Source organism: Salvelinus alpinus, chromosome 31 (assembly GCF_045679555.1).
Source record: "Salvelinus alpinus chromosome 31, SLU_Salpinus.1, whole genome shotgun sequence".
Classification (NCBI taxonomy): Eukaryota; Metazoa; Chordata; class Actinopteri; order Salmoniformes; family Salmonidae; genus Salvelinus; species Salvelinus alpinus.
Window position 1 is genome coordinate 19,475,791 of NC_092116.1, and position 22,694 is coordinate 19,498,484.

At 42.2% G+C, this 22,694-nt stretch overlaps 2 protein-coding genes across 3 annotated transcripts in view; both read left to right on the top strand.

The window, feature by feature from the left end:
- Window positions 1-6,225, top strand: part of LOC139561651 (C-X-C motif chemokine 9-like) — a 31,316-nt gene extending 25,091 nt beyond the window's left edge. The window contains exons 1-4 of one of the 2 annotated variants that reach the window (XM_071378895.1): window positions 1,899-2,327; window positions 2,890-3,013; window positions 3,182-3,265; window positions 5,800-6,225. In XM_071378895.1, coding sequence (XP_071234996.1) covers window positions 2,264-2,327; window positions 2,890-3,013; window positions 3,182-3,265; window positions 5,800-5,866 — 339 coding nt within the window. In that variant the 5' untranslated portion in view covers window positions 1,899-2,263 and the 3' untranslated portion in view covers window positions 5,867-6,225. Of the gene's footprint in view, window positions 1-1,898; window positions 2,328-2,889; window positions 3,014-3,181; window positions 3,266-5,799 lie in introns of those variants that run through there. The other variant, XM_071378896.1, reaches the window with a different exon arrangement.
- A 7,014-nt stretch (window positions 6,226-13,239) lies between these two features.
- On the top strand, window positions 13,240-17,839 carry LOC139561335 (growth-regulated alpha protein-like). Its single transcript, XM_071378355.1, has 4 exons — window positions 13,240-13,447; window positions 13,858-13,984; window positions 16,184-16,267; window positions 17,348-17,839. The coding sequence occupies exons 1-4, from the start codon at window positions 13,384-13,386 to the stop codon at window positions 17,400-17,402; spliced, it is 330 nt and encodes a 109-aa protein (XP_071234456.1). The 5' UTR covers window positions 13,240-13,383; the 3' UTR covers window positions 17,403-17,839.
- Window positions 17,840-22,694: the final 4,855 nt, after the last annotated feature.

Sequence of the window (22,694 nt, forward strand, 5' to 3'; positions counted from 1 at the left end):
TCGTGTTTTATGTAAGTACTCTCGTTCAGGTCTGTCTTCTTCGTTTTGTTGTTTTGTAAAATATTCAAGTGTTCTTCGTGTGTTTAGTTTTGTCTTGTAAATAAAGTTTCATGATGTATTCAAAACCCGCTGCACGTTGGTCAAATCCATGCTACTCCTCTTCTGATGAGGAGAAGGAGGAAGCGCGTAACACTCAGCTCCGTGGTCGTGGAATTCTCTCCTGAACATTGATGATGTAGTCACGTTGGTGGAGTTTAAACACTTGATCGATGTAAATATCATAGAAGACTGTAATTGTCTTTAGGACAGTTTTTTTTATTTATGATATTCATGTTTTTTAATGTAATATATAATTGTTGTACTGTATGTGTGTTTTGTTTAATGTTGTGTTAGTGTATGTAAGTTGTTTTGTCTGACCCCCTGCTGCTGTTGGACCAGGTCTCTCTTGAAAAATAGATTTTATCTCAATGAGAAAAACTTGTATAAATAAAAAAAGGAAGCACCAACCAAGTGTTATGAAGTGTCTTCAGTGCATCGGGGCATAGATTGTACAAGTCTGTTTCCCTACACACAGACACACACAAACAAACGCACACACACTTCCCGAACATAACACCCTTATCAGTTTTGCAACTCTGAGGACATGGTAAGCTATCAAGGACAAACGCCTCAACCATGCTTGAAAGTAGTGGGTGGTTTAGTAATGCTTCCAATGAAAGACTGATAAGCTATTTGTCCTTGGAAATAAGAAATATCAGTGTCTTCCATAGGTATTGTTTGAGTCACAGCGATGTCACTGGCAGGATTTGAACCCAGGTCTCCCACAGAAGAAGCTAACGTCTTAGTTGTTAGCCCAATAGGAAATTCCTTATTATGAATCACATCTGCTACAGTAACACAGAGAAATAATTTAAAGTGGCAATGCTCTTCCCTTCATTGAACTGAGTTGCTATTTATTGAGTCACAGGGACAGTCAGTGGATTGTCCTCGCAAGGCCACACACACACAGACAGACAAATTACCTTCATTTTAGTTTGTTTTGGGAGTGTTTAAACAAACCATGATTTAATAATTCCAGGGCTTTTCTTTCCGACATGGTGGAATGTCGATATTTAAATCATAGCACCCTTTGTGCAGCTGATTCATAAGTGTTTAGAAGTAGAGAACAGTGTTGCAACATATCTCCTCCCTCTGAAACTCACTGAAATTCTATGACTCCAGAATTGTTTATTTAACCTTTATTTAACTATGTCATGCCCTGATCTGTTTCACCTGTCTTGGTGATTGTCTCCACACACCTCCAGGTGTCTCCTGTTTTTCCCCGTTAGTCCCCGGTGTATTTATCCCAGTGTTTCCTGTCTCTCTGTGCCAGTTCGTCTTGATTTGCCAAGCAACCAGCTCCTATTCTTCCCAGTCTGTTTTTCCCCTAGCCCTCCTGGTTTTGACCGTTGCCTGTCCTGACGCCGAATCCGCCTGCCTGACCACTCTGCCTGTTCTGACCTCAAGCCTGGCTATCGCCTGGTACAGTTTGAACTCTCGCCTGTCCCCGGTCTGCCTTTTGCCTACCCCTTTTTGTATAATAAATATTGGAGCTCAACCATCTGCCTCCTGTGTCTGCATTTGGGTCTCGCCTTGTGCCCTCATGAACTAGGCAAGTCAGTTAAGAACAAATTCTTATTTTACAATGACGCCCTACCCCGGCCAAACCCTCACCTAACCCGTAAGACACTGGGCCAATTGTGCGCCGCCTTATGGGAGTCCCAATCACGGCCGGTTGTGTCTCACTAGAAAGTGCCTTCCCATCCTCAGACCTCAACACACGTCACTGGTTCAGTGTCCATACAGGATGGAAGGACGGTATCTCATAAAAACGTGATTCTGACAATGACAAGTGGCACTTTTTTTGAGAAATTCTCTGGTAGAGGGCTGCTGTTCAGACATGCATTATGTGGGAGGGGAGGAGTGGGGAGACGGTTAGGTGAACACTAATTTTACCAGATGCAAGATTTGGCGTGCTTCCCCTCAACTCTGGTATGTGGTCTCTCGAGTCACTTTCACTGACCTCAGACCATATAAGATGTCTCTTACCATGATGCAGCAGACAGAATCTAAACTGGAGACAAGAAGAGCAACTCAGCAAAGAAAAGTGTTGAACTCAGAAATTCACTGCAACTGAAGAAGAAGAAGACTGCAGCTGGCTTACTGGTATACATTCTGATACAACAGCCACACTGCAACTACAGTCTACAGAGTCAAGATCATCATGAATACTGCAATGGCTGTTATTGTTCTTCTGGTCTGCTCAGACGTCATCTACATGATACAAGGTAACTGGCTTAAAAATCTGTCCGTAGAACTTTTGATGAAAATTAGTATTATGTTTAAGTATTTAATAGAACTTTTAACTTATACTGAGTGTACAAAACATTAAGGACTTGTGGGAAGCTTTGGAGTCAAAATAGGCCAGCATCCCTGTGGAGCACTTTCGACACCACGCCCTGACAAATTGAGGCTGTTCTGAGGGCAAAAAGACAATATTAGAAACGTGTCCTTAATGTTTTGTACACTCAGTGTATATCTAACTACAGAATTGTGGACTATGGGTGTGAACTATGTTATTCATTTCTTACAATTTACAATAAAACTTTAAGTCCGGGATTCAATCTGAATAACATTGTCGATAATGCGCCTTTTAAAGGCAATGTTACCTCATTGGCTGAGATCATATTGATGGTACAATAAAAGTTCAATTGGAAATTAAATTGGAATGTCAAGCTCGCTGTAACATGTTTTCAGATTGAATCCCGCCTAAAACTAGATTAGTAAATTGTTGATGAACGTAGAGGGAGACTGAAGAGTTTTCTTTGACTTTCTGTTTTTTCTCTACAGGGAGAGGTATACTAAATCCTCGGTGCCGCTGTCCTAAAGTACATGCAGGGGGGGTGAATATCAGTTTAATCAGGACACTGACCTATTACCCTCCTCGCTCACACTGCTCTAAGGAAGAAGTCATGTGAGTTACTATACTATACAGTGCTGTACTGTATTGTACTATATGGTACTTAAAGAAAATTATATGTAAACTCTCCAAAATATATATTTCAATGATTAATTTAATTTAAACATCTGTCCCCCCACTCTTTTTCTTTCTCATCCCCTCTTCTCTCTCTCTCTCTCTAAGTGTCACACTGAAAACCAGAGGTCCGCTCTGTCTCGACCCAAATGGGAACTTTGCCAAAACACTGATTGAAAGGCAAACCAAAGCGTGAGTTTATGGATGTATTTTATTGCACAGGCTATTTTATTCAATTTAGTTGTTTGAATGAACTATTCAAATTTAAATATATATACATATATTTAAAATTGTATATAATTTTATTTAAAATGTACTGCATCTATGTGCTCCATATAGATCATGGGCCATTTACAGGTAACTCCCAAAATAAAGGAAACACTTGAGTAAATGAGGTATACAAAGAATATTGAAAGCAGGTGCTTCCACACAGGTGTGGCTCAACCGAGCAATACATAAGCAATTAACATTCCATCATAATTAGGGTCATATATAAAAAAGCTGGGCAGGTCCAGTTGCCCATTATTTTGTCTGTCAAGGTTATGCCCCCTTAGGATAACAATGCCCCTATCCATAGGGCACGACTGGTCACTGAATGGTTTGATGAGAATGAAAACGAAGTAAACCATATGCCATGGCCGTCTCAGTCACTAGATCTCAATCCAATTGAACACTTATGGGAGGTTCTGAAGCGGCGCTTGAGACAGTGTCCACCACCATCAACAAAACACCAAATGATGGAATTTCTCGTGGAATAATAATGTTGCATACCTCCAATAGAGTTTCAGACACTTGTGGAATTTATCCCAAGGCGTGTTGAAGCTGTTCTGGCTCGTGGTTGCCCAACACCCCATTAAGAGAAAAGAATGTTGTTGTTTCCTTTATTTTGTCATTTACCTGTATTTTCCCTGAATGAAATATGGTTTGAAGCTTAATAACAGTGTAGGGTACAGTATCGATTCGTCCATAAATACAGTTGAAGTCGGAAGTTCACATACACCTTAGTCAAATACATTTAAACTCCGTTTTCACAATTCCTGACATTTAATCCTAGTAAAAATTCCCTGTCTTAGGTCAGTTAGGATAATCACTTTATTTTAAGAATGTGAAATGTCAAAATAACAGTAGAGAGAATGATTTATTTCAGCTTTTATTTCTTTCATCACATTCCCAGTGGGTGAGAAGTTTACATACACTCAATTATATTTGGTAGCATTGCCTTTAAATTGTTTAACTTGGGTCAAACGTTTCGGGTAGCCTTCCACTAGCTTCCCACAATAAGTTGGGTGAATTTTGGCCCATTCCTCCTGACAGAGCTTTTGTAGCTGAGTCAGGTTTGTAGGCCTCCTTGCTCGCACATGCTTTTTCAGTTCTGCCTACAAATTTTCTATAGGTTTGAGGTCAGGGCTTTGTGATGGCCACTCCAATACCTTGACTTTGTTGTCCTTAAGCCATTTTTCCACAACTTTGGAAGTATGCTTGGGGTCATTGTCCATTTGGAAGACCCATTTGCAAACAAGCCTAACTTCCTAACTGATTTCTTTAGATGCTTCAATATATCCACATAATTGTCCTTTCTTATGATGCCATCTATTTTGTGAAGTGCACCCCCACAACATGATGCTGCCACCCCCATGCTTCACGGTTGGGATGGTGTTCTTCGGCTTGCAAGCCTCCCCCCTTTTCCTCCAAACATAACAATGGTCATTATGGCCAAACAGTTCTATTTTTGTTTCATCACACCAGAGGACATTTCTCCAAAAAGTATGATCTTTGTCCCCATGTGCAGTTGCAAACCGTAGTCTGGCTTTTTTATGGCGGTTTTGGAGCAGTGGCTTTTTCCTTGCTGAGCGGCTTTTCAGGTTATGTCGATTTAAGACTCGTTTTACTGTGGATATAGATACTTTTGTACCTGTTTCATCCAGCATCTTCACAAGATCCTTTGCTGTTGTTCTGGGATTGATTTGCACTTTTTGCATCAAAGTATGTTGATCTCTAGGAGACAGAATGTGTCTCCTTCCTGAGCGGTATGATGGCTGCGTGGGCCCATGGTGTTTATACTTGCGTACTATTGTTTGTACAGATGAACGTTGTACCTTCAGGCGTTTGGAAATTGCTCCCAAGGATGAACCAGACTTGTGGAGGTCTACAATTTTTTGTCTGAGGTCTTGGCTGATTTCTTTTGATTTTCCCATGATGTCAAGCAAAGAGGCACTGAGTTTGAAGGTTGGCCTTGAAATACATTCACAGGTACACCTCCAATTAACTCAAATGATGTCAATTAGCCTATCAAAAGCTTCTAAAGCCAATTTTCCAAGCTGGTTAAAGGCACAGTCAACTTAGTGTATGTAAACTTCTGACTCACTGGAATTGTGATACAGTGAATTATAAGTTAAATAATCTGTCTGTAAACAATTGTTGGAAAAATTACTTGTGTCATGCACAAAGTAGATGTCCTAACCGACTTTCCAAAACTATAGTTTGTTAACAAAAAATTTGGGGAGTGGTTGACTCCAACCTAGGTGTATGTAAACTTTCGACTTCAACTCTATATTCTTCCATAAAGTTTAACAGAGTACACAATTTATTCTGCCAAAAATATATTCTTCCATAAAGCTTAACAGAGTATAGAATCTATTCGGCCGTAAATATAGTCTGCCATAAAGCTTTTGTATTCTGCCACGTAACTCAGAGGGTTAATCAGCACACCTTCTTCTCTCCTACAGAAATCAACAGCGTCAGAAACAACACTCCATTGAGACTCTCTCCCCACAGACCACCACTAGCACTTGATCACTCTTTGTCTGGCACTGCTGTGCCACACTGCAACCACTCTGCTGGCTTGTCTCTGAAGCGGGGTTGGGCCCGGTCAAACCTTGAATGGTAGACAACAACCAGAACAAGTGGTGTTGGAGCGCCAATAAGGGGCACTGTTCCCTCTGGTCCAAAGAGACTTCAATCAATGAGTCAGGACAGTGATGGGGACACTGCCCTAGAAAGTGTCTGTCCTTTTAATGTGTTTATTATATGTATGTATTTATATTTTTTATATATACAGTATAGATATTAAGGAATAATGTAATAGTATTTTTGATATAAAACCTGTCTTTGATATATATTTTTTCAAATAAAACAAACAATTATAGGACATAGATTACTTTTTTTCTCAACAATGTGTACTTAATCAAAAAATGGATATATACATATCACACCTTGAGCACTGCACTATGATTGTATTGTTGGTCAAATGTAGTTTATTTAATCAAACTTTTAATTAAACAGTATATCTGTTTTGCCAAGTTTGTCTCTACGCCATAACATAACATAGCATCAGCTTTCATACCCTAATGCCATGCTCTACCAGACTGTACCATATATATATATACACTGACTGTACAAGACATTAGGAACACATTCCTAATATTGAGTTGGACCACCTTTTGCCCTCAGAACATGCTCAATTCATCAGACGCATGGACGCTACAAGGTTTGCAAAGCGTTTCACAGGGATGCTGGCCCATGTTGACTCCAGTGCTTTCCACAGTTGTTTCAAGTTGGCTGGATGTCCTTTAGGTGGTGGACCATTCTTGATACACACAGAAAAATGTTGAGCATGAAAATCCCAGCAGCGTTGCAGTTCTTGACACACTCAAATTGGTGAGCCTGGCAAATACTACCATAACCCGTTCAAAGGCACATAAATATTTGTCTTGCCCATTCACCCTCTGAATGGCACACATACAAAATCCATGTCTCAATTGTCTCAATGCTTAAAAATCTGTCTCCTCCCCTCATCTACACTGATTGAAGTGGATTTAATAAGTGATAAGGGATCATAGCTTTCACCGGGATTCACCTGGGCAGTCTATGTCATGGAAAGAGCAGGTGTTCTTAATGTGTTGTACACTCATTGTATATACCATACCACCATATCATACTATAAACCACACCAGCATATCATACTATGTACAGTGCATTTGGAAAGTATTCTGACCCCTTGACTTTTTCCACATTTTGTTACGTTACAACCTTATTCTAAAATGGATGAAATATTTTTTTTTATCATCAATTTACGCACAATACATTTTTGCAAATGTATTGAAAATTAAAAACAGAAAAAAACAGAAATACCTTATTTACATAAGTATTCAGACCCTTTGCTATGAGACTCAAAATTGAGCTCGGGTGCATCATGTTTCCATTGATCATCCTTGAGATGTTTCTACAACTTGATTGGATTCCACCTGTGGTAAAATCAATTTATTGGACATGATTTGGAAGCGCACACACCTGTCTATATAAGATCCCACAGTTGACAGTGCATGTCATAGCAAAAACCAAGCCATGGTTTGGCACAGAGAGATCTTTGATGAAAACCTTCTCCATAGTGCTCAAGACCTCAGACTGGGGCAAAGGTTCATCTTCCAACAGGACGATGACCCTAAGAACACAGCCAAGACAATGCAGGAGTGGTTTTGGGACAAGTCTCTGAATGTCCATGTGCAGCCCAGCCAGAGCCCGGACATGAACCCGATCAAACATCTCTGGAGAGACCTGAAAATAGCAGTGTAGCGTCACACCCCATTCAACCTGACAGAGCTTGAGAGAATCTGCAGAGAAGAATGGGAGAAACTCCCCAAATACAGGTGTGCCAAGCTTGTAGCGTCATACCCAAGAAGACTTGAGGCTGTAATCTCTGCTTCAACCAGATTCATTTGTAGCTTTGCTCGTCTTGCTTACCAGATGTCTGAGTGAAGAGACGATAGTGTTGTTGACAGGGTCACTCTGCATCAGCAACCCTATTGGTGAGACAAGTGTTTCTTTATTCTGTTCCTGAGGACCCAAAGGGGTGCACATCTTAGTTTTTGAGCTAGCACTAAAAACGAATCAAAGGTTTGATGATTTGATTAGTGGAATCAGGTAAGTAATGCTAGTAGTGCTGAGATGAAGGTAGACTGTAAGTGGAGTCAGAGGGGCTTAACGGGCATGATACACTAGCACAGGATGCCACGTGGTGAAATACCGCTTCCCATTCATTTCAATGGAAGGAAAGCAGTGAGAAGAGGAGCGGGCAGGGGACCTTTGGGTGGTGCAAAGGTGGCGTGGAAGGCGGTGAAAAATAAACTTTTCCTAACTTTATGCAAATCACCAGCGGCGACGACCAATCATATCGAGTGGTTCCCATGATGAATTTTACGCTATGCGACCCAAGGCTGGAGACTTTCTTCAGCAAAGATGGCTGACAAAAATACTAGGATGGAAGCAAATGTAAGTGATTATAATGTCATAACGAATCATGCAAAAAATCTACATTTGACAGGAATATGTTAGTTAATGTAGAGACAAACGATTATGCATATTTTTTTATCATGATAATTAATGAAAATTGCAATTTAGCAAGCTAGCTGACTAGCTAACATTAGTCAGCTAGCTGGCTAGATTTATGGGTGTTGTGACATGAGTATGACATTGTAATTCTGGTTGTTTAATGTTTTAGGGACTCCTGAAACAACCAGCAAACCAGGCTGTCATCTTCTAAAACAGTGGATGTAAAGAATCTAGCTAGCTAAAGCATTTACTGCAAATTGAATGTACAATTTTGTAAGCGTGCCTTGCTGATATTTGCCATGCAATGCAGATAGATGAAATAACGTAGCTGAAAATACCTGAAAGCCTATGGATGTGTAGCTAGCTATCTAGCCGACCTGTGTATGGACCCAAACGTTTGGTATACATATTAGTTCAGAACCTAGCTATGAACCTCAGCTATCATAGCCAACTTCAAAACAGTCTGAATGACATTAATGGAGCCTATGGATTGAGTAGAATATAACTCTGTGCCAAGCATGAAAGTCATATAAACATGTTGTTATTGCCATGCATGAGATCCCCACATTGTAGCCTGTAGCTTTAATATATTCACTGATCATGTTCTCTACCTTGGCAAATAAAGGTGTGTGGAGTAAAGGTGGTCTTGAGTTTTTTTCCTCTGGTTGCACATGTAACATGCTGGTCGAAATTAGATAAAACAGATTTAAGTTTGCCTGCATTTAAACTACCCAGCCACTAGGAGCGCCGCTTCTGGATGAGTATTTTCTTGTTTGCTTATGGCCTTATACAGCTGATTGAGTGCAGTCTAGCACAGACTGGAATATGTTCCGGGATTCATCCAATGGCATTGAGGAGTATACCACATCAGTCATCGTGTTCATCAATAAGTGCATCGACGACGTCCCCACTGGATTAAAGGCAACATCCGCATCGAGCTAAAGGCTAGTGCTGCCGCTTTCAAGGAGCGGGACACTAATCCAGACGCTTATAAGAAATCCCGAAATCCCGCATCACACAAGCAAAGTGTCATTACAGGATTAAGATTGAATCCTACTACACTGGCTCTGACGCTCGTCAGATGTGGCAGGGCTTGAAAACTATTATGGACTACAAAGGGAAACCCAGCCGCAAACTGCCTAGTGACACCTTTTATGCTCACTTCGAGGCAAGCAACACTTAAGCATGCATGAGAACATCAGCTGTTCTGGACAAGAGTGTGATAACGCTTTCAGTGGCCAATGTGAGCAAGACCTTTAAACAGGTCAACATTCACAAAGCCACGAGGACTGACGGATTACCAGGACGTGTACTCAAAGCATGCCCGGACCAACTGGCAAATGTGTTCACTGACATTTTCATCCTCTCCCTGACCGAGTCTGTAATACCTACATGTTTCAAACAGACCACCATAGTCCAAGTGCCCAAGAAAGCGAAGGTAACCTGCCTAAATGATTACCGCCCCGTGGCACTCATGTCGGTAGCCATGAATTACTTTGAAAGGCTGGTCATGGCTCACATCAACAGCATCCTCCCGGATACCCTAGACCCACTCCAATTCGCATACCACCCCAACAGATCCACAGATGATGCAATATCAATCGCACTCCACAATGCCCTTTCCCACCTGAACAAAAGGAACACCTATGTGAGAATGCTGTTCATTGACTACAGCTCAGCGTTCAACACCATAACGCCCACAAAGCTCATCACTAAGCTAAGGACCCTGGGACTAAACACCTCCCTCTGCAACTGGATCCTGGACTTCATAAAGGGCCGCGACCAGGTGTTAAGGGGTAGGCAACTACGCTGATCCTGATCACTGGGGCCCCTCAGGGGTGTGTGCTTAGTCCCCTCCTGTACTCCCTGTTCACCCACGACTGCGTGGCCAATTTCAACTCCAACACCATCGTTAAGTTTGCTGACAACACAGTGTTGACAATGATGAGTTGTCAGTCTACAGGGAGTGTGATAAGGGAGTGTGCTGTCTGAATCGTCGTGTCTCCAGCTCGCCTAGCGTAGCGGCGACTACGAAATTGGCTCCCTGACTCTAGTGCTACTCATTGGACCCTATGATCACTCGGCTACACATGCTTTTCCCTAATGTCAATATTCCTTGTCTATTGCTGTTTTGGTTAGTGATTATTGTCTTATTTCACTGTAGTGGAAGATAGCCCTGCCCAATATGCCTTAGATAGCCCTTTTGTTCCACCCCCCACACATGCGGTGACCTCACCTGGCTTAACTGGTGCCGCGAGAGACAAAACCTCTCTCATCGTCACTCAATGCCAAGGTTTACCTCCACTGTACTTACATCCTACCATACCCTTGTCTGTATATTATGCCTTGAATCTATTCTTCCGCGCCAAAAATCTGCTCCTTTTACTCTCTGTTCCGAACGCACTAGACGACCAGTTCTTATAGCCTTTAGCCGTACCCTTATCCTACTCCTCCTCTGTTCCTCTGGTGATGTAGAGGTTAACCCAGGCCCTGCAGCCCCCAGCACCACTACCATTTCCCAGGCGCTCTCATTTGTTGACTTCTGTAACCGTAAAAGCCTTGGTTTCATGCATGTTACCATTAAAAGCTTCCTCCCTAAGTTTGTTTTATTCACTGCTTTAGCATACTCAGCCAAACCTGATGTCCTAGCCGTGTCTGAATTATGGCTTAGGAAGGCCACCAAAAACCCTGAAATTTCCATCCCTAACTATAACATCTTCCAACAAGATAGAACTGACAAAGGGGGCAGAGTTGCAATCTACTGCAGAGGTAGCCTGCATAGTTCTGTCATACTATCCAGGTCTGTCCCCAAACAATTTGAGCTTCTACTTTAAAAATCCACCTTTCCAGAAACTAGTCTCTCACCGTTGCCACTTGTTATAGACCCCCTTCAGCACCCAGCTGTGCCCTGGATACCATTTGTGAATTGATTGCTCCCCATCTATCTTCAGAGTTTGTACTGTTAGTTGACCTAAACTGGGATATGCTTAAAACCTCTTCAGGATCTGACCCTTTTTTCAATTTTAGCCTGAAATGACATACCCAAATCTAACTACCTGTAACTCAGGCCCTGAAGCAAGGATATGCATATGCTTGGTACCATTTGAATGGAAACACTTTGAAGTTTGCGTAAATGTGAAAGGAATGTAGGAGAATATAACACAATAGATCTGGAAAAAGATAATAGAAAGATAAAAACAACCGTTCTTTTGTATTTTTTTTGCACCATCATCTTTGAAATGCAAGAGAAAGGCCATCATGTATTATTCCAGCCCAGCTGCAATTTAGATTTTGTCCATTAGATGGCAGCAGTGTATGTGCAACATTTTAGACTGATCCAATGAACCATTGCATTTCTGTTCAAAATGTTGTATCAAGACTGCCCAAATGTGCCTAACGGGTTTATTAATAACTTTCATGTTCAAAACTGTGCACTCTTCTCAAACAATAGCATGCTATTATTTCACTGTAATAGCTACTGTAAATTGGACAATGCAGTTAGATTAACAAGAATTTAAGCTTTCTGTCAATATCAGATATGTCTATATCCTGGGAAATGTTCTTGTTACTTACAACCTCGTGCTAATCGCATTAGCCTATGTTAGCTCAACATCCCACAGGGGACTCACCGATCCTGAAGAAGTTGTTTAAGCCTCTAATAAATACACGGGACGAGACCCGTAATAGACTACACGGGACCCGTAATAAACACTATGCACAACAATACACAGGACGAGAACCCGTAATAACAAGTGCACAATACATCAGCACAAAAGCCAAAATAACAACGCACAGGTACTCACAGACCAACGGACATTGGGAACAATAACCGACAAGACAATGGTGAACAGAGGGTATATATATATACAATTACTAATCAGGGGAATTGGAATCAGGTGTGCGTAATGAGACAAGACAGTCCGGGTTGGTGGTAATGATCCAGTTCAGTGACGCTTAGAGGCCGGTGACGTAGACCTCCGGAACTGGTGCACGGAATGAGCAGCAGTACCGGGGGAATCCGTGACACCAATGGTGACTTTAAAACAGTTGTAGAATTTAATGACTATGATAGAATAAAACTAAGGATGAATCAACAACATTTTAGTTACTACACAATACTAACCGAATTGATACAAATATTCCAAAACATGTGTCCTGTTTGCAACAAAACACAAAAATAATTCTGCAAAAAATGTGGCAAAAAATGTACTTTATGTACTCAATACAAAGCGTTATGTTTGGGGTAAAGCCAATACAACACATCACTGACTACCACTCTTCATATGTTCAAGCATGGTGGTGGCTGCATCATGTTATGGTTATGCCTGTCATCATCAAGGTCTAGGGAGTGTTTAAGGATAAGAATAACCAGAATAGAGCTAAGCACTGGCAAAAAAAATTAAAATAAATCTCTACTTCAGACAACCCCGGAATGGCCCTTCAACTTGACTCTGAGAAATATTGCTGGTTAGAGTTACGGTTATTGTGATGGAGTGTCCCTTCAAACACAAAGAGGAGGCTGAAGTCTGCAGGGTGATAAAGGGTAAATGTAAGGAATTGACTACAGATATCACCAGTATATACTTCATTGGCGGGCAAGTTTCAGGTCGCTAAATGAAAATTCAGGGCCCTCTGTCTTTTGAGAGAGAGAGCAAGAGAGCGAGTGAGCAAGACAAAGAGAGAGAGAGAGAGAGAGAGAGAGAGAGAGAGAGAGAGAGAGAGAGAGAGAGAGAGAGAGAGAGAGAGAGAGAGAGAGAGAGAGAGAGAGAGAGAGAGAGAGAGAGTGTGTGTGTGTTGGCTTTGGGGTGACATGAAACAGCCTGCATTGAATTCCAAGTACACTGTTAAGCAGCTCTCTCTTCTATTTGCCAAACCACATGATTACCAGAAAAACCAGGGCCCCCTCATCCGATAACATAATCATCATTGGAGACCCATAGTACAGCAGCCTCCCACAGTGTTGCATGTAAAGGGATATCACCATGAACACTGCAAGCATAACCATCGTTCTGCTCACCCTCCTGGCAATCTTCTCAGCAACTGAAGGTAAATAATGATCCATTTATCACTTAATATTGTATACGTAATTACTAATTCCTTACTACTATTTTACTATTTTTATACTAGTGCATGATAGTTTATTACTTTATTGAATTTATAACCTGGTTACTTTCATTTTAAGTTTTCGCAACTGATCAACAATGCAATTGTGTCGGTGACTCTTACATGACAGTGTTCTTATCATCTGTATACAGTGTAATAACTATTGTAACTACTACTCGTTGTTACACTGTATATACAGCAGTAACACTTAACCTAACTCTAACCCTAACCATTAACCATATATTTATGCATGTATTTCTGATATCATCATACATCATTCAAGATAAAAAAGTGAAATCGAAATAAGAAATGTAAGACAAACCCATTGTGCTTTCCACCCTACCTCTCTATAGGGAAAAGACAGCCAAGGGTTCTACGCTGCCTTTGCCCCAACGTGCAGACTGGTCGTATTCCGTTCAGGAATCTGAAGAGAGTGCTGCATCTCCCTCCTCGTCCGCACTGCTCAAAGACTGAAGTCATGTGAGTAACTCCCTCAACTGATAAATCAACATAATTGAGCATTTATAATCAATAATGTGTATGATCATTAATCAATTTTCTTCTCAGAATAAGTCAAAAGTACAAAATACATTTAAAAAAAGTTTTTGAGTCAGTCCCTCAGCTATGGCACGCCGTTTGGGTCTTTGGGTGTCAAAAAAGATACAAGTCAAGTAACACTATTTGACATGTCAAATAAGCTTGTTGACCAATCAGGACCTGAATATGACTGCACGTCACATAATAATTTAACGATTTCATATTTTTTTTACGTCGTTATTACACATTGATTACACTAGCACTCGTATTTCATATATAACAACGATTAATCGATACGTACGCTATGACGCTTGTAAAGTTGTCTCGCGCAGTGCTGGTCATTAAAAAAAAGATAGCTAGCTCGCTCATGGATGAAAAACAATGTTCTTCCCCAAAAACATAGCAAAACGACATAGTCTGTTTCAGTAGCTATAGTTAGCTAGCTAACTATATAGCTAGGTGTCATCATCTAAAATAACTAAATTCATAAGACAGTTCTTTTTTAATTAATGGTGGTCGTACCCATCTATGTGAAGCTAGCCACAATAAGGATGAGCCACAATGTTGACTTTGTGGTTAGCCTTCAAACTAAAGGTTTGTCATTGACAGTGATGCAAATGAATACAAATAGTAGAATTTCGGAATTGCCATTATTGAGTAGATCCTGCTAAATGAGGTTGGAATGTTGTTATATAAAATCAACAAAAGACAATAATTTGTTAATTTAACAAAAATCTGTTGAAATTACACTGGATGTACTATACTTTAGAATTGCATTGCAGGCATACTTATTTCACTGTACAGCCTTACCTATGGATTGTGGATCAATGACATGGGGTATCAGTCTACTCAGTGACACCCAGAGAAATGTACAATATAGAACGTCGTAGCTCTTATTGCGGGACTCTGAAACAACTGAATTGAGCCACATTTATTGTCAACCTATGTGTATTGAACACTATTCCCGAGGAAAAACCATACTGCGTGGATGTTTTAGAGTCTGATAACTCTGAGGAGTTACCCAGAAAATATATTGGGTAGACTGATACCACATTTCATTGATCCCCAATCCTTAGGTAAAGCTGTACAGTGCAATATGAATGTCAATACACACAATAGGCTGACTGGGGAGGTGATTTCACACAGTCACAGTCCCGTGATAAGAGCTACAACGCTAGTATTTGTGTAAACTCTTCACAGTTGTGTTCTGTGGGTTTCACCGAGTAGACGGATACCCCATTTCATTGCTTCACATTCCAACCTTTTCAACATTATCTAATCTAAATATGGCAAGATTCCACCAATAAACCGTCTGTATCACTTTCAAATGGGTACTTTTATTTTGAAGGCAGCCCGCAAATTCCACTATTGTGCCTAATCCTTATTGTGGCTAGTTTCACAACACATAACCTGGTCCGGTCGAGCGTCATCAGGCAGATGAAAGCTAGCTGGCTGCTTATAACGTTAGCGTTGGGCAACAGGGTTAAGTAGCTGGCTAGCTATTTATTTTCATGAACTGAAGTTCAATTTCCATAGGCGAACAACAAGTGGCTACCTAGCTAATACTTACTCACAAGGATTCCTAAATCATTGCTAAGAATAATGAAAATGACTGCAGTTGTAGGCTGGTTGTGTGGTGCTAGCTAGGTACCAAGCTAAAGCTAGGTAGCTAAGCTACCTTAGAAGTTGCGGTCGAACAAATAATGCTTTATTACCAACGCGGTATTGTAAACACATCGTTTGTGGCCGGTGTTTGCTTGTTTGCAGACCTTTTTTGTACAGTTTTGACAGTGCTACTGATAGTAGTGGTGGTGCTTGGCTTGCACGTGCAAATTCAGAACACACAACAATCTATAATATAACTGTTATTTGGCGTGTCAAATTAAAAGCTTATTTAACGGGTCAAATAGTGTTATTTGACAATCAAAGTGTTATTTGACGTGTATATTATTAGACTAAGTGTTGAAAACATGAAATTAACTTACAATAAAAAATGGTGGAGGTTTAAGAATTTGCTCACGGGAACACAGAACAAAGGTACTGGTGCACATCTTGAAGATGATGCATTACAGGAATAGCTGGTAATTCTTGACCTTGAAAGAAGTCTATGGACTACAGACAATCTCCCTTTAATTATTTTAGTATCACACTCAAAAATGGACGTCAACGCTGCCTGGACCCAAATGACCGCACGGTGAAGATTCTGGTGGAGAGATCAACCAAAAGGTAATAGATAGCAATCCAAACACAATGCTGCTATTGCCTTTTCTTAGCGAGATAATTTCCTTGTCCCAGATCTGTTTGTGTTTTATGCCAAGAAAGCAAAACAGCACAAACTAATCTGGGACAATGCTAGACAGATAATGGTTAATGATCAACATTTAAGAGAGACAGTCTGCGGCATGAGTGTCAAACATACGGCCGGCGGGATTGTTTTTCTCAAATGTTTGTGTTTTTGTTGTTTGTTTGAGCAGGTTAGCGTTTTTTGTCATGAATCTTGTTCTGGAGGCAGCTCTGCAGAGAGCCCTCTGGGCACACACTGGTTGAATCAACGTTGTTTCCATGTCATTTCAATGAAATTGCGTTGAACCAACGTGGAATAGCCGTTGAATTGACGTCTATGCTTAGTGGGAGGTCACTAGCTGGCATAGCCACAATGTCATTAAATCTGATGTTAATCCTAACCTTAACCCTAAACTGAAATTAAGACCAAAAGCAACAAAAAAACATCATGCATTTTTACAACTGTTAGGTTCTGAACAAACGCATATACTCAAACGCATATATTTATAAACTCCTAATAGGCAGGGTCAACTCCTTACACGTCTAGACAGCCAATAGATCTCTGAATTTAATTTGTTCCTCTCACTGGTGTAGTCATAGCCCTGCCTTATGCTAGATCTTTTGTTGGCGTGGAAGTGTGTGAGATAGGTCTATAGTAGGAGAGTCGTAGTGGTGGGCCCCTCTACCAGAGGTTTCTTCTCACCTCATCTGTCGACTTGACCTCGAGACACATTCCTCGCTCCTCCCTAGTTCCGCAGCTGGCATCCCTTATCAAGAGACTATCACCTCCCTCCTTAGAAACATGGAACAGAATCCAAATCCCTATCAACCCTTCATTGACCCCAACATATACATTCCTTATACATGTAAAGTAATCAATAAGTTCTAGTATGGTAACATGAATAGGTATATTTCAAGCTAGAATCCAACACAAAGACAATTTTCACTTTGCAGCTGGCCTATCTAAGGGGAAATCGTTCAGTTCTGCCTAGTTTGACTTGTCTATCTTTTTCTCTTTCCCAGAATGGAGGAGAGTAAACATTCTAAAATGGTTGGAAGCACTACTCATACCCTGTAACACTTGTTAACAAAATGGTGGACGTGATTCAACAACCTGTGTGTTGGACTGCCGGCCCAGCGCTCCCTTCTGATACATCCCCTACAATGCAATGAAGCGTATAGGCATTTTGCTCTGCGAAAGCTTTCACTAGCCGACTTTCTTCTTATTAGCGGAAATGTACAATGTAGCACATTTTGTGTACTATCTCTATTGCTTTTGTTTATTATATGTTTATTACAGATGTTTTAATAAAGATATGTTCATTATATGTTTACCTGTGAAGGACCCAGGAAGGGTCAGAGGGATGAGTCCTTAGAAGAGAGCTGCATACAGTAGGTAAATGAAAAGAGTTCCTTATAAGAGGACATTTAGACCTTAGATCAAAGTTTCTGTCCATGTTATATTTATGCTTTCACTTCATTTCCAAGCAAGCAAATAAAAGCAACATATTCATATTTGTTGACTGTATTGGTATATTTATGCTATTTCTGGTTAACCTTTATTTAACCAGGAAAAACCTCTTGAGACACGGTCTCTTTCAAGCAGTCAATACAACATTACAAAATGTAAAACATACAACACAAACAGCACACCAGCACCACACTTATATAATGTTCCATTTTCAGTCAAACCTTTGGAGTCCAGAAAATAAGCTCCATACTAAAGATAATGGCAGTGTAGTGTAGTCTTAAATGGAACCATATTACCTTTATAGTGCACTACACAAAAAAATGATTGGCTAAAAACAGGTCTCCGCTGTGGCCTGCTCGCTCCGGGTGTAGATCTATATCTTTGGTCTTTTCTCTGCGCCTCTTTTGTGGGGTTCTGGTCTGGTTCTGTGAGAGGGATAAGTGTATAGGGAGGAAGGGGGATGGGGGTGGAGGAGGATATGTCCATCGGGCTGGTGCTGGAGGGGGAGTGATGTGGTGGCAAGGCTGGACAATGGTGGATGGAGAACAGGGAACAAAGAGGGCCCAGACCCACAGACCACTCACAAACAAGTTGGTAGGTGTGTTCAATGTGAGATGCATCCGTGGCGGAAGTTCTCTGTACATACCTTGTGCCGTCTATGGATGGATTTCCTAGTGGGGAGGCAAACATGAACAGCCATCTGAAGAAAGTCATTCTGGTCTGAGTGTACTGTCAAGATCATGGGTCATTGGGGAACTCCGGGTTTGATCATTCCATTGCAGAGGTGGATGAGGGCCTCTAGCGGGTTGTTTGTGTTGTGAGGGGGGACTAGGAGGGGGAGATGATTTCTAGGAAGGAATTGGGGGTTTTGGGAGTTGTAAGGTCAGGTGCAGTAAGGACCATGGGGGGACGGATCTGGGCCCGTAGGGGCTAGGCTGGGGTGATCAGAGGTGTTAAAAATGGGGGGAGGTAGGGAGTGGTACGAGGAAAGGTGTTGGAGGGGATATGTTTCTTCTGAGGGAGTAGGGGAGTTCGGGGGGACTGCATGCTGGCTTTGCGGTTGTGATTCTGGGGTTGTTTTGTTGTCTGGTGTGGTGTGTTGTGTTGTTTTGTCTTAATTTTCTGTTTGTTGTCTGGATTTTGTTGTCTGGATTTTGTTCTGGCCATTGTGGTTCTTCTTCTGCAGTGGAACTCATATACATTTAGGGAACTCATACACTTGTATAATGTCACGCTGCGAGGGTCCCCAGTCCGGGGTCGGTGGCGAGGGTCCCCGCTCCAGTGGGGCCAAGCTTAAGGTGGAGCGGGGTCCACGTCCCGCACCAGAACCTCCACCGCGGATAGATGCCCACCCAGACCCTCCCCTATAGGTTTAGGTTTTGCGGCCGGAGTCCGCACCTTTGGGGGGGGTGGGGGGGGTACTGTCACGCCCTGACCTTAGAGATCCTTTTTATGTCTCTATTTTGGTTGGTCAGGGCGTGAGTTGGGGTGGGCATTCTATGTTTTTGTTCTATGTTTTCTATTTCTATGTGTTTGGCCTGGTGTGGTTCTCAATCAGAGGCAGCTGTCTATCATTGTCTCTGATTGAGAACCATACTTAGGTAGCCTTTTTCCACCTGTGTTTTGTGGGTAGTTGTTTTCTGTTTTTGTGTCTGCACCAGACAGAACTGTTTTGCTTTCGTTCTCCTGTTTGTTGTTTTTGTTCGATTTGGTTTTTTGGATTAAATCATGAACACTTTAAACGTTGCACCTTGGTCCACTCTTCCTTCAGCCCACGAGAAGTGTTACATATAAGCATCAATGCAGCTACAAAAATGTCAACGTTAAACCACAACATGTGATATCTATGCAATAGAATGGCACCAGAATGGATGGCTGATGTTTTACATGCTCCTAACCAACTGTCCTATGTGGTTTTTGGTGTTGTTTGTAACTTATTTTTTTACTCATTTTGTACATATTGTTGCTGCTACCGTTTCTTATGAACGAAAATAACTAATGGACATCAGAACAGCAATTACTCAACTCGAACTGGAAAAAAATAAAATAATTAACAAGTCCGACGCGAAGGATATACTGCTTTCTCAGGAACGGGCCCAAATCCCTGTCATTTGCGTGAAGAAAATATGGGAAAAAAGGGGGTGGAAGTCAGGCTGCCTTCTAAGAATTCGTAGGTGAGTGAGTAAACTCCCACTGCCATCCGTTCTATTGGCCAATGTGCAATCATTGGAAAATAAAATGGATGACCTACAATCAAGATTATACTTCCAACAGGACAAAAAAAATAATATCTTATGTTTTACCAAGTCGTGTCTGAATGACGACAAGGATAATATAGAGCTTGAGGGATTTCCCATGCCCAGCAGGACAGAGAAGCTACGTCTTACCAGGTGCGGAGGGTGGTCTATTTGTCAATAACAGCTGGTGCGCGATATCTAATATTAAAGAAGTCTCGAGGTATTGCTCGCCTGAGGTAGAGTACCTTATGATAAACTAGACCACACTATCTACCAAGAGAGTTCTCATCTACATTATTCGTAGCCGTCTATTTCCCACCACAAACCGATGCTGGCAGTAAGACCACACTCAACCAGCTGTATAAGGCCATAAGCAAACAAGAAAATGCTCATCCAGAAGCAACACCTCTAGTGGCCGGAGACTTTAATGCAGGGAAACTTAAATCCGTTTTACCTCATTTCTACCAGCATGTCACATGTGCAACCAGAGGAAAATAAACTCTAGTCCACCTTTACTCCACACACAGAGATGCATAGAAAGCTCTCCCCCGCCTTCCATTTGGCAAATCTGACCATAATTCTATCCTCCTGATTCCTGCATACAAGCAAAAACTAAAGCAGGAAGTACCAGTGACTCGCTCAATACGGAAGTGGTCAGATGACGCGGATGCTACGCTACAGGACAGCATTCGCGTGAAACTGAAAGCGCGAACCACTGCTTTTAACCAGGGCAAGGTGACCGGAAGCATGACCGAATACAAACAGTGTAGCTATTCTCTCCGCAAGGCAATCAAACAGGCTAAGTCTCAGTACAGAGACAAAATCGAGTCGAAATTCAACAGCTCAGACACAAGAGGTATGTGGCAGGGTCTACAGTCAATCACGGATTACAAAAAGAAAACCAGCCCCGTCGAGGACCAGGATGTCTTGCTCCCAGACAGGCTAAACAACTTTTTTGCCCGCTTTGAGGACAATACAGTGCCACTGACACGGCCCCCTACCAAAACCTGCGGGCTCTCCTTCACTGCAGCCGAGGTGAGTAAAACATTTAAACGTGTTAACCCTCGCAAGGCTGCAGGCCCAGACGGCATTCCCAGCCGCGTCCTCAGAGCATGCGCAGACCAGCTGGCTGGTGTGTTTACGGACATATTCAATCAATCCTTATCCCAGTCTGCTGTTCCCACATGCTTCAAGAGGGCCACCATTGTTCCTGTTCCCAAGAAAGCTAAGGTAACTGAGCTAAACGACTACCGCCCCGTAGCACTCACTTCCGTCATCATGAAGTGCTTTGAGAGACTAGTCAAGGACCATATCACCTCCACCCTACCGGACACCCTAGACCCACTCCAATTTGCTTACCGACCCAATAGGTCCACAGACGACGCAATCGCAACCACACTGCACACTGCCCTAACCCATCTGGACAAGAGGAATACCCATGTGAGAATGCTGTTCATCGATTACAGCTCAGCATTTAACACCATAGTACCCTCCAAACTCGTCATCAAGCTCGAGACCCTGGGTCTCGACCCCGCCCTGTGCAACTGGGTCCTGGACTTCCTGACGGGCCGCCCCCAGGTGGTGAGGGTAGGTAACAACATCTCCACCCCGCTGATCCTCAACACTGGGGCCCCACAAGGGTGCGTTCTGAGCCCTCTCCTGTACTCCCTGTTCACCCACGACTGCGTGGCCATGCACGCCTCCAACTCAATCATCAAGTTTGCGGATGACACTACAGTGGTAGGCTTGATTACCAACAACGACGAGACGGCCTACAGGGAGGAGGTGAGGGCCCTCGGAGTGTGGTGTCAGGAAAATAACCTCATACTCAACGTCAACAAAACAAAGGAGATGATTGTGGACTTCAGGAAACAGCAGAGGGAGCACCCCCCTATCCACATCGACGGGTCAGTAGTGGAGAAGGTGGAAAGTTTTAAGTTCCTCGGTGTACACATCACGGACAAACTGAATTGGTCCACCCACACAGACAGCGTTGTGAAGAAGGCGCAGCAGCGCCTCTTCAACCTCAGGAGGCTGAAGAAATTCGGCTTGTCACCAAAAGCACTCACAAACTTCTACAGATGCACAATCGAGAGCATCCTGTCGGGCTGTATCACCGCCTGGTACGGCAACTGCTCCGCCCACAACCGTAAGGCTCTCCAGAGGGTAGTGAGGTCTGCAGAACGCATCACCAGGGGCAAACTACCTGCCCTCCAGGACACCTACACCACCCGATGTCACAGGAAGGCCATAAAGATCATCAAGGACAACAACCACCCAAGCCACTGCCTGTTCACCCCGCTATCATCCAGAAGGCGAGGTCAGTACAGGTGCATCAAAGCAGGGACCGAGAGACTGAAAAACAGCTTCTATCTCAAGGCCATCAGACTGTTAAACAGCCACCACTAACATTTAGCGGCCGCTGCCAACATACTGACTCAACTCCAGCCACTTTAAAAATGGGAATTGATGGAAATTATGTAAAAATGTACCACTAGCCACTTTAAGCAATGCCACTTAATACAATGTTTACATACCCTACATTACCCATCTCATATGTATATACTGTACTCTATATCATCTACTGCATCTTGCCATCTTTATGCAATACATGTACCACTAGCCACTTTAAACTATGCCACTTTATGTTTACATACCCTAC

Coding starts and splice junctions, on each gene's coding strand:
- LOC139561335 (XM_071378355.1), top strand. CDS start 13,384: ATGAACACTGCAAGCATAACCATCGTTCTGCTCACCCTCCTGGCAATC. Junction 13,985..16,183: donor TGCTCAAAGACTGAAGTCAT/GTGAGTAACTCC, acceptor TAATTATTTTAG/TATCACACTCAAAAATGGAC. Junction 16,268..17,347: donor GTGGAGAGATCAACCAAAAG/GTAATAGATAGC, acceptor TCTCTTTCCCAG/AATGGAGGAGAGTAAACATT.